The sequence below is a fragment of the Oncorhynchus mykiss genome, chromosome 15 (assembly GCF_013265735.2).
Source record: "Oncorhynchus mykiss isolate Arlee chromosome 15, USDA_OmykA_1.1, whole genome shotgun sequence".
NCBI lineage: Eukaryota > Metazoa > Chordata > Actinopteri > Salmoniformes > Salmonidae > Oncorhynchus > Oncorhynchus mykiss.
Genome location: NC_048579.1, coordinates 8,204,574 through 8,217,195, shown reverse-complemented (window position 1 = coordinate 8,217,195; position 12,622 = coordinate 8,204,574). Strand labels below are relative to the sequence as shown.

Sequence of the window (12,622 nt, the reverse complement as noted above, 5' to 3'; positions counted from 1 at the left end):
TAGCTCTGCTGTTCTACTGAGGCCCCATCCCTGGCCCCCTCTGCATAACTCTGCTGTTCTACTGAGGCCCTATCCCTGGCCCCCTCTGTATAGCTCTGCTGTTCTACTGAGGCCCTATCCCTGGCCCCCTCTGCATAGCTCTGCTGTTCTACTGAGGCCCTATCCCTGGCCCCCTCTGCATAGCTCTGCTGTTCTACTGAGGCCCTATCCCTGGCCCCCTCTGCATAGCTCTGCTGTTCTACTGAGGCCCTATCCCTGGCCCCCTCTGTATAGCTCTGCTGTTCTACTGAGGCCCTATCCCTGGCCCCCTCTGCATAGCTCTGCTGTTCTACTGAGGCCCTATCCCTGGCCCCCTCTGTATAGCTCTGCTGTTCTACTGAGGCCCTATCCCTGGCCCCCTCTGCATAGCTCTGCTGTTCTACTGAGGCCCCATCCCTGGCCCCCTCTGCATAACTCTGCTGTTCTACTGAGGCCCCATCCCTGGCCCCCTCTGCATAACTCTGCTGTTCTACTGAGGCCCCATCCCTGGCCCCCTCTGTATAGCTCTGCTGTTCTACTGAGGCCCTATCCCTGGCCCCCTCTGTATAGCTCTGCTGTTCTACTGAGGCCCTATCCCTGGCCCCCTCTGTATAGCTCTGCTGTTCTACTGAGGCCCTATCCCTGGCCCCCTCTGTATAGCTCTGCTGTTCTACTGAGGCCCTATCCCTGGCCCCCTCTGTATAGCCCTGCTGTTCTACTGAGGCCCTATCCCTGGCCCCCTCTGTATAGCTCTGCTGTTCTACTGAGGCCCTATCCCTGGCCCCCTCTGTATAGCTCTGCTGTTCTACTGAGGCCCTATCCCTGGCCCCCTCTGTATAGCTCTGCTGTTCTACTGAGGCCCCATCCCTGGCCCCCTCTGTTTAACTCTGCTGTTCTACTGAGGCCCTATCCCTGGCCCCCTCTGTATAGCTCTGCTGTTCTACTGAGGCCCCATCCCTGGCCCCCTCTGTTTAACTCTGCTGTTCTACTGAGGCCCTATCCCTGGCCCCCTCTGTATAACTCTGCTGTTCTACTGAGGCCCTGCCACCTTCCTTCTACAAGCTGCACTCTGTTGTTCTACTGAGGCCCTGCTACCTTCCTTCTACAAGCTACACTGTTCTACTGAGGCCCTGCCACCTTCCTTCTACAAGCTACACTGTTCTACTGAGGCCCTGCCATCTTCCTTCTACAAGCTACACTGTTCTACTGAGGCCCTGCCACCTTCCTTCTACAAGCTACACTGTTCTACTGAGGCCCTGCCATCTTCCTTCTACAAGCTACACTGTTCTACTGAGGCCCTGCCATCTTCCTTCTACAAGCTACACTGTTCTACTGAGGCCCTGCCATCTTCCTTCTACAAGCTACACTGTTCTACTGAGGCCCTGCCACCTTCCTTCTACAAGCTACACTGTTCTACTGAGGCCCTGCCACCTTCCTTCTACAAGATACAACCACTAGAGTCGAGCCAAGAGGACCCAGCCAGTCAGTCAAAATGTCAGTGTACAATTGACCTGTGACTGGGGTTTGTTTTAGTGTGTAGAATATGGATTAGGCCACGTTATTAGGGGTATTACTGCTCTGAGAGGGAGATAAGAGAATAATGATGGAGAATTAAAGAGATCAAGAGAGGACAGGGCTCGGTGTCTCTATACCCTCCATAATCCCCTCCTACTGCCCTACTTGGTCCTGCTCAGGCCCCCCTAAATGGGGGGCGACTGTCCCTTCGTCAGTCTCCACCTCCCCCCTGGCTCCTGAAATACCAAGGGGTAGTGAGGAATGGTGCCCCGGTCTATCAACATCGATCTCAATGATCGCCAGAAAATTACACTCATCACTTATTAATGGGTCACAGGTACAGCAACGACGTGAAGCACATCAAGATCCTGAACAGGGACGGCTGCTTTCACATCGCAGAGAACAACAAGTTCGGGAGTATATTAGTGAGTCTGTTTCCTTTTTTCAACGCCCTCAATGCATTTCACACAGAAATAACTCACTCGTAGCATTTCTCGAATTATGTGTCAAAACATGAATCTTATTTTAGCTGCTTGCTGTGTGAAAATGGCTGCAATTAGAGTTGGTTTACCGGTGTGGTTTACTTCACTGCCTGTAGGCCTTGTAGAGAGTTATAGACAGGGATTGGTCCTGGGTGGATTGGATGTGTTCTCTCCCTTCTATTCACCCAATATTATGTTGGCTTTAGCTATGCTTTACAAAGGACATTTTTACTGTTAGTCCTCCTCTGTAGTCTTCTTCTGTAGTCTTCTTCTGTAGTCTTCTTCTGTAGTCCTCTTCTGTAGTCTTCTTCTGTAGTCTTCTTCTGTAGTCTTCTTCTGTAGTCCTCTTCTGTAGTCCTCTTCTGTAGTCTTCTTCTGTAGTCCTCCTCTGTAGTCTTCTTCTGTAGTCCTCCTCTGTAGTCTTCTTCTGTAGTCTTCTTCTGTAGTCTTTTTCTGTAGTCCTCTTCTGTAGTCCTCTTCTGTAGTCCTCTTCTGTAGTCTTCTTCTGTAGTCCTCCTCTGTAGTCTTCTTCTGTAGTCTTCTTCTGTAGTCTTCTTCTTTAGTCCTCTTCTGTAGTCTTCTTCTGTAGTCTTCTTCTGTAGTCTTCTTCTGTAGTCCTCCTCTGTAGTCTTCTTCTGTAGTCTTCTTCTGTAGTCTTCTTCTGTAGTCCTCCTCTGTAGTCTTCTTCTGTAGTCCTCCTCTGTAGTCTTCTTCTGTAGTCTTCTTCTGTAGTCTTTTTCTGTAGTCCTCTTCTGTAGTCCTCTTCTGTAGTCCTCTTCTGTAGTCTTCTTCTGTAGTCCTCCTCTGTAGTCTTCTTCTGTAGTCTTCTTCTGTAGTCTTCTTCTTTAGTCCTCTTCTGTAGTCTTCTTCTGTAGTCTTCTTCTGTAGTCTTCTTCTGTAGTCCTCCTCTGTAGTCTTCTTCTTTAGTCCTCTTCTGTAGTCTTCTTCTGTAGTCTTCTTCTGTAGTCTTCTTCTGTAGTCCTCCTCTGTAGTCTTCTTCTGTAGTCTTCTTCTGTAGTCTTCTTCTGTAGTCTTCTTCTGTAGTCCTCCTCTGTAGTCTTCTTTCGTAGTCTTCTTCTGTAGTCTTCTTCTGTAGTCCTCTTCTGTAGTCTTCTTCTGTAGTCTTCTTCTGTAGTCTTCTTCTTTAGTCCTCTTCTGTAGTCTTCTTCTGTAGTCCTCTTCTGTAGTCTTCTTCTGTAGTCTTCTTCTTTAGTCCTCCTCTGTAGTCTTCTTCTGTAGTCTTCTTCTGTAGTCCTCCTCTGTAGTCTTCTTCTGTAGTCTTCTTCTGTAGTCCTCTTCTGTAGTCTTCTTCTGTAGTCCTCCTCTGTAGTCTTCTTCTGTAGTCTTCTTCTGTAGTCCTCCTCTGTAGTCTTCTTCTGTAGTCTTCTTCTGTAGTCCTCTTCTGTAGTCTTCTTCTGTAGTCCTCTTCTGTAGTCCTCCTCTGTAGTCTTCTTCTGTAGTCTTCTTCTGTAGTCCTCTTCTGTAGTCTTCTTCTGTAGTCCTCCTCTGTAGTCTTCTTCTGTAGTCTTCTTCTGTAGTCCTCCTCTGTAGTCTTCTTCTGTAGTCTTCTTCTGTAGTCTTCTTCTGTAGTCCTCTTCTGTAGTCTTCTTCTGTAGTCTTCTTCTGTAGTCCTCTTCTGTAGTCTTCTTCTGTAGTCCTCTTCTGTAGTCTTCTTCTGTAGTCTTCTTCTGTAGTCCTCTTCTGTAGTCTTCTTCTGTAGTCTTCTTCTGTAGTCTTCTTCTGTAGTCTTCTTCTGTAGTCTTCTTCTGTAGTCCTCCTCTGTAGTCTTCTTCTGTAGTCCTATTCTTTACACATAGCCTACTTTTATTGTTGCCAAACTTTTCATAAAATGTAAAACTACCTGACACATTTTCACTTAAAGCTAATTTGTAACTGGACAGAGGGAATTTTTAAACAGATTTAGAACGATATAAAGTACACTATTATTTTTCACACATCATTTTCATAGAAGTTGTGTTTTTAAGTGTTTTTAAGGCTATTTTGCTAACTGTGAGAGTGTTTGCCTGGGTGTATGGGTGTATGGGTGTGCAGGAACTGATTGAGTACTATCAACATTACTCCCTGAGGGAAGGCTTCCGAAGCCTGGACACCACACTGCAGTTCCCCTACAGAGAGCAGGAGAGCCCCGCTGCTATGCTCTGCACCAACAAACCTGGAGGAAAGAGTGAGTACACAGTACTATCACAACGCACACACACTACACTACTCTACACAATACTACACTACTCTACACAACACTACACTACACTATACTACACAATACTACACTACTCTACACAATACTACACTACTCTACACAACACAACACTGCTCTACACTACACTACACTACACTACTCTACACAACACAACACTACTCTACACTACACTACACTACTCTACACAACGCAACTCTACTCTACACTACACTACACTACTCTACACAACACAACACTACACTATACTACACAATACTACACTACTCTACACAACACAACACTGCTCTACACTACACTACACTACTCTACACAACACAACACTACACTATACTACACAATACTACACTACTCTACACAATACTACACTACTCTACACAACACAACACTGCTCTACACTACACTACACTACTCTACACAACACAACACTACACTACTCTACACAATACTACACTACTCTACACAACACAACACTAATCTACACTACTCTACACAACACTACACTACTCTACACTACTCAATACTACACTACTCTACACAACACTACACTAATCTACACTACACTACTCTACACAATACTACACTACTCTACACTACTCAATACTACACTACTCTACACAATACTACACTACTCTACACTACTCAATACTACACTACTCTACACAACGCAACTCTACACTACTCTACACTACACTACACTACACTACACTACTCTACACAACACAACACTACACTACACTACACAATACTACACTACTCTACACAACACAACACTAATCTACACTACTCTACACAACACTACACTACTCTACACTACTCAATACTACACTACTCTACACAACACTACACTAATCTACACTACACTACTCTACACAATACTACACTACTCTACACAACACTACACTACTCTACACTACACAATACTACACTACTCTACACAACGCAACTCTACACATCACTACACTACACTACTCTACACAACACTACACTAATCTACACTACTCTACACAACACTACACTACTCTACACTACTCAATACTACACTACTCTACACAACACTACACTAATCTACACTACACTACTCTACACAATACTACACTACTCTACACAATACTACACTACTCTACACAACACAACACTAATCTACACTACACTACTCTACACAACACTACACTACTCTACACAACACAACACTACACTACTCTACACAATACTACACTACTCTACACAACACAACACTAATCTACACTACACTACTCTACACAACACTACACTACTCTACACTACTCAATACTACACTACTCTACACAACGCAACTCTACTCTACACTACTCTACACTACTCTACACAACACAACACTACACTACTCTACACAATACTACACTACTCTACACAACGCAACTCTACTCTACACTACTCTACACTACTCTACACAACACAACACTACACTACTCTACACAACACTACACTACTCTACACAACACTACACTACTCTACACAACGCAACTCTACTCTACACTACTCTACACTACTCTACACAACACAACACTACACTACTCTACACAACACTACACTACTCTACACAACGCAACTCTACTCTACACTACACTACACAACACTACACTACTCTACACTACACTACACAACACCACACTACACTACTCTACACATCACTACACTACACTACACAACACTACTCTACACAACACTACACTACACTACACAACACTACACTACACTACACTACCCATCACTACACTATACTAAACTACACTACTCTACACTACTCTACTCTACTCTACACAATACTACACTACTCTACACTACACTACACTACTCATCACTACACTACACTATACTACACTACTCTACACTACACTACACTACTCATCACTACACTACACTACACTACTCTACTCTACACAACACTACACTACACTACACTACTCATCACTACACTATACTAAACTACACTACTCTACACTACACTACACTACTCTACACTACACTACTCTACTCTACACAATACTACACTATACTAAACTACACTACACTACTCATCACTAAACTACACTACACTACACTACTCTACACTACACTACTCTACTCTACACAATACTACACTATACTAAACTACACTACACTACTCATCACTAAACTACACTACTCTACACTACACTACACTACTCATCACTACACTACACTACACTACACTACTCTACTCTACTCTACACAATACTACACTATACTACACTACTCTACTCTACACAATACTACACTATACTACACTACTCATCACTACACTACACTACTCTACACTACACTACACTACTCTACTCTACTCTACACAATACTACACTATACTACACTACTCTACTCTACACAATACTACACTATACTACACTACTCATCACTACACTACACTACTCATCACTAAACTACACTACTCTACACTACACTACACTACTCATCACTACACTACACTACACTACACTACTCTACTCTACTCTACACAATACTACACTATACTAAACTACACTACTCTACACTACACTACACTACACTACACTACTCATCACTACACTACACTACACTACTCTACTCTACACAACACTACACTACACTACACAACACTACACTACACTACACTACTCATCACTACACTATACTAAACTACACTACTCTACACTACACTACTCTACACTACACTACTCTACTCTACACAATACTACACTATACTAAACTACACTACTCTACACTACACTACACTACTCATCACTACACTACACTACACTACACTACACTACACTACACTACACTACTCATCACTACACTACACTACACTAAACTACTCTACTCTACACAACACTACACTACACTACTCTACTCTACTCTACACAATACTACACTATACTACACTACCCTACTCTACACTACACTATACTATACTAAACTACACTACACTACACTACTCTACACACTACTCTACTCTACACTATACAATACTACTCTACTCTACACTCTGGCATCCATTCATTTTAGCATGAGACAGTGACAATTTGAATGACAATACTGCTGGAATGTTTTATGTCTAGTCAAGAGATGACAGGTCTAGATGGTCTAGATGACAGGTCTAGATGGTCTAGATGACAGGTCTAGATGACAGGTCTACTAGATGGTCTAGATGACAGGTCTAGATGACAGGTCTAGATGGTCTAGATGACAGGTCTAGATGGTCTAGATGACAGGGCTAGATGGTCTAGATGACATGTCTACAGGTCTAGATGGTCTAGATGACATGTCTACATGTCTAGATGGTCTAGATGACAGGTCTAGATGGTCTAGATGACAGATCTAGATGGTCTAGATGACAGGTCTAGATGGTCTAGATGACATGTCTAGATGGTCTAGATGGTCTAGATGACATTTCTACAGGTCTAGATGGTCTAGATGACAGGTCTAGATGTTCTAGATGACAGGTCTAGATGACATGTCTACAGGTCTAGATGGTCTAGATGACAGGTCTAGATGGCCTAGATGACAGGTCTAGATGGTCTATATGACAGGTCTAGATGGTCTAGATGACAGGTCTAGATGGCCTAGATGACAGGTCTAGATGGTCTAGATGACAGGTCTAGATGACAGGTCTAGATGGTCTAGATGACAGATCTAGATGGTCTAGATGACAGGTCTAGATGACATGTCTAGATGGTCTAGATGGTCTAGATGACATTTCTACAGGTCTAGATGGTCTAGATGACAGGTCTAGATGGTCTAGATGACAGGTCTAGATGACATGTCTACAGGTCTAGATGGTCTAGATGACAGGTCTAGATGGCCTAGATGACAGGTCTAGATGGTCTAGATGACAGGTCTAGATGGTCTAGATGACAGGTCTAGATGGCCTAGATGACAGGTCTAGATGGTCTAGATGACAGGTCTAGATGACAGGTCTACATGGTCTAGATGACATATCTAGATGACAGGTCTAGATGGTCTAGATGACAGGTCTAGATGGTCTAGATTACATTTCTACAGGTCTGGATGGTCTAGATGACAGGTCTAGATGGTCTAGATGACAGGTCTAGATGACATGTCTACAGGTCTAGATGGTCTAGATGACAGGTCTAGATGGTCTGGATGACAGGTCTAGATGGTCTAGATGACAGGTCTAAATGACTTGTCTAGGTGACAGGACAAGATGGTCGAATTGACATGTCTACAGGTCTAGATGGTCTAGATGACAGGTCTAGATGGCCTAGTTGACAGGTCTAGATGACAGGTCTACATGGTCTAGATAACAGGTCTAGATGGTCTAGGTGACAGGTCTAGATGACAGGTCTAGATGACAGGTCTACATGGTCTAGATGACAGATCTACATGGTCTAGATTACAGGTCTATATGGTCTAGATGACAGGTCTAGATGACAGGTCTAGATGGTCTAGATGACAGGTCTAGATGACAGGTCTAGATGGTCTAGATGACAGGTCTAGATGGTCTAGATTACAGGTCTACATGTTCTAGATGTCTGGTCTACTTGGTCTAGATGACAGGTCTACATGGTCTAGATGACAGGTCTACATGGTCTAGATGACAGGTCTACATGGTCTAGATGACAGGTCTACATGGTCTAGATGACAGGTCTACATGGTCTAGATGACAAGTCTACATGCTCTAGATGACAGGTCTACATGGTCTAGATGACAGGTCTAGATGGTCTAGATGACAGGTGAATACTGAATACTGTATAGTCCTGTGTTGCTGTTACACCATGAATAAAAGACAACAGAGACAGAGGAGAAGAGGCATGTTGGATCCTGGATCCCAGTGGTGAGCAACCTGGTGCCTCAACCGGTGCGGAGATGAGATTTCACTGTAGCACCATATGTCACCGTGTGAAAAGCGCAAGAAAATCTCCCAGGGTTTGCTGAAGGTTGTTTTGCAAGTGGGGAGATAAACACAGAAAGGAAAGGCTGATGCATACAGTCAGTCAGAAGCTGCTGCCAGTCTCACTCTGATAAATGCAGTCAGTCAGAAGCTGCTGCCAGTCTCACTCTGATAAATACAGTCAGTCAGAAGCTGCTGCCAGTCTCACTCTGATAAATACAGTCAGTCAGAAGCTGCTGCCAGTCTCACTCTGATAAATACAGTCAGTCAGAAGCTGCTGCCAGTCTCACTCTGATAAATACAGTCAGTCAGACGCTGCTGCCAGTCTCACTCTGATAAATACAGTCAGTCAGACGCTGCTGCCAGTCTCACTCTGATGAATACAGTCAGTCAGAAGCTGCTGCCAGTCTCACTCTGATGAATACAGTCAGTCAGTCAGAAGCTGCTGCCAGTCAGCTCCGTTTGCATTTAGTTGTCTCTCAAATGTCTTTCGGCCTTAAAACAATCACACAAACTGACAGACAGACAGACTGACAGACAGACAGACAAAATGGAGAGAGGAAGGAGGAGGAAAAACAAGTCCCTCACTGAAATAATAACCTCTCTCCTCCTCTCTCCTTCCCTCTCCTCCTGTCTAACGCCCCAGCTCACAGAATTCAGCTCCTTTATTCACTTGTAAATAACAAAAAAAAAAATTGCTGTTCATTTGAAGAGTTTTTCTTCTCCAAAACAGGTAAAAAAAAAAAAAATGTTTTGTTTCGAGGTAGAACCGTTTTGGGCTCCATGTAAAGCCTTCTGTGGAAAAGGTTCTACATGGAACCCAAAACAGTTCTACCAGAACCAAAAGTGTTCTACATGGAACCCAAAACAGTTCTACCAGAACCAAAAGTGTTCTACATGGAACCCAAAACAGTTCTACCAGAACCAAAAGTGTTCTACCTGGAACCAACAAAGGGTTCTCCTACGGGGACACCCGAAGAACCCATTCATGTTCTAGATATCACTTGTATGAATAAAACATCTGAGAACAGTCATATTTTACACATGAAGGTTAATCAGTCATTTTAAATGTGATATTTCTGAAATGCTAATGCATGGCTGAAATGCTAATGCATGGCTGAAATGCTAATGCATGGCTGAAATGCTAATGCACGGCTGAAATGCTAATGCATGGCTGAAATGCTAATGTTTGGCTGAAATGCTAATGAATGCCTGAAATGCTAATGCATGGCTGAAATGCTAATGCATGGCTGAAATGCTAATGAATGGCTGAAATGCTAATGCATGGCTGAAATGCTAATGCATGGCTGAAATGCTAATGAATGGCTGAAATGCTAATGCACGGCTGAAATGCTAATGCATGGCTGAAATGCTAATGCATGGCTGAAATGCTAATGAATGGCTGAAATGCTAATGCATGGCTGAAATGCTAATGAATGGCTGAAATGCTAATGCATGGCTGAAATGCTAATGCATGGCTGAAATGCCAATGCATGGCTGAAATGCTAATGCACGGCTGAAATGCTAATGCATGGCTGAAATGCTAATGTTTGGCTGAAATGCTAATGAATGGCTGAAATGCTAATGCATGGCTGAAATGCTAATGCATGGCTGAAATGCTAATGAATGGCTGAAATGCTAATGCATGGCTGAAATGCTAATGCATGGCTGAAATGCTAATGCACGGCTGAAATGCTAATGCATGGCTGAAATGCTAATGTTTGGCTGAAATGCTAATGAATGGCTGAAATGCTAATGCATGGCTGAAATGCTAATGCATGGCTGAAATGCTAATGAATGGCTGAAATGCTAATGCATGGCTGAAATGCTAATGCATGGCTGAAATGCTAATGCATGGCTGAAATGCTAATGCACGGCTTAAATGCTAATGCATGGCTGAAATGCTAATGTTTGGCTGAAATGCTAATACGTGGTTATCTTCCGTTTTGGACCTGACTCTATGCATATCTACATATCTGAGAAGAATCCCTCCTGGTTCCTACTTTTACAACATAGTCAACCCTCTAGAGCAGGGATGTCGATAGCATTCGGACTTCAACAACAATGTGTTATATTTCCTTGCCGTCAAAATGTTCACACAATAAACAGGCATTTCTGATGCTCCCTGACTGCAGTGATTATTAGTGAGCTGGACAGTCAATAAACTATATGAATGTAGGTCCATTATCATTCACACACCGTTTTGATTTGGTTTTAGCCATTTTAAAGTATATTGAGTTACCTGCATGATATGTGTCTAGTGGTAGATAGCTCCTCGGAGGGTTGTATGGAAACAGATATCCGACAGAGTAGAGAGGTATTAAAATCCTCATCAGATTTCTCCTCTGATCTTCCTCCACAGATACCACAGGTTGACAGGGTTTGTGTGAATCCAGGTTCTCCTCATTAGTAACTAGCCAGGGTTATATATATATATATATATATATATATATATATATATAAACTGGGTGGTTGGAGCCCTGAATGCTGATTGGCTGAAAGCCGTGATCTATTTTTTAAATGTTTTATTTCACCTTGATTTAACCAGGTTGGCTAGTTGAGATCAAGTTCTCATTTACAACTGCGACCTGGCCAAGATAAAGCATAGCAGTTTGACACATACACCAACACAGAGTTACACATGGAGTAAAACAAACATACAGTCAATAATACAGTAGAAAAAGTCTATATACAGTGTCTGCAAATGAGGTAGGATTAGGGAGGTAAGGCAATAAATAGGCCATAGTGGAGAAATAGTTACAATATAGGAGTGATAGATGTGCAGAAGATGAGTGTGCAAGTAGAGATACTGCAAAGGAGCAAAATAAATCAAATAAATAACAGTATGGGGATGAGGTAGTTGGATGGGCTATTTACGGATGGGCTATGTACAGGTGCAGTGATCTGTGAGCTGCTCTGACAACCGGTGCTTAAAGCTAGTGAGGGAGATATGAATCTCCAGCTTCAGTGATTTGTGCAGTTCGTTCCAGTCATTGGCAGCAGAGAACTGAAAGGAAAGGCAGCAGAAGGAGGAATTGGCTTTGGGGATGACCAGTAAAATATACCTGCTGGAGCGCCTGCTACGGGTGGGTGCTTCTATGGTGATCAGTGAACTGAGATAAGGCGGGTGTCACGCCCTGACCTTAGAGAGCCTTTTTTATTCTCTATTTGGTTAGGTCAGGGTGTGACTTGGGTGGGCAAATCTATGTTTCTATTTCTTTGTTGGCCGGGTATGGTTCCCAATCAGAGGCAGCTGTTTATCGTTGTCATACTTAGGCAACCCTTTTTTCCCACCTTAGATTGTGGGATCTTGTTTGTGTGTAGTCGCTTTCTGCACTGCATGTAGCTTTACGCTAGTTTTTGTATTTTGTTGTTTTTTCGGTTTTAAAATAAATAAAAATGTACGCCTACCACGCAGCAACTTGGTCCAATCCATCTTTAAACGATTGTGACTTTACCTAGCAAAGACTTATAGATGACCTGGAGCCAGTGGGTTTGGCGACG

At 43.2% G+C, this 12,622-nt stretch overlaps 1 protein-coding gene across 2 annotated transcripts in view; it reads left to right on the top strand.

Moving 5' to 3' along the window:
* LOC110489549 (guanine nucleotide exchange factor VAV3) overlaps positions 1–12,622 on the top strand; it is a 184,778-nt gene that overhangs the window by 158,459 nt on the left and 13,697 nt on the right. For both annotated transcript variants that reach the window (XM_036945704.1, XM_036945703.1), the window contains exons 24-25: positions 1,871–1,958; positions 4,068–4,200. In XM_036945704.1, coding sequence (XP_036801599.1) covers positions 1,871–1,958; positions 4,068–4,200 — 221 coding nt within the window. The remainder of the gene's footprint in view (positions 1–1,870; positions 1,959–4,067; positions 4,201–12,622) is intronic.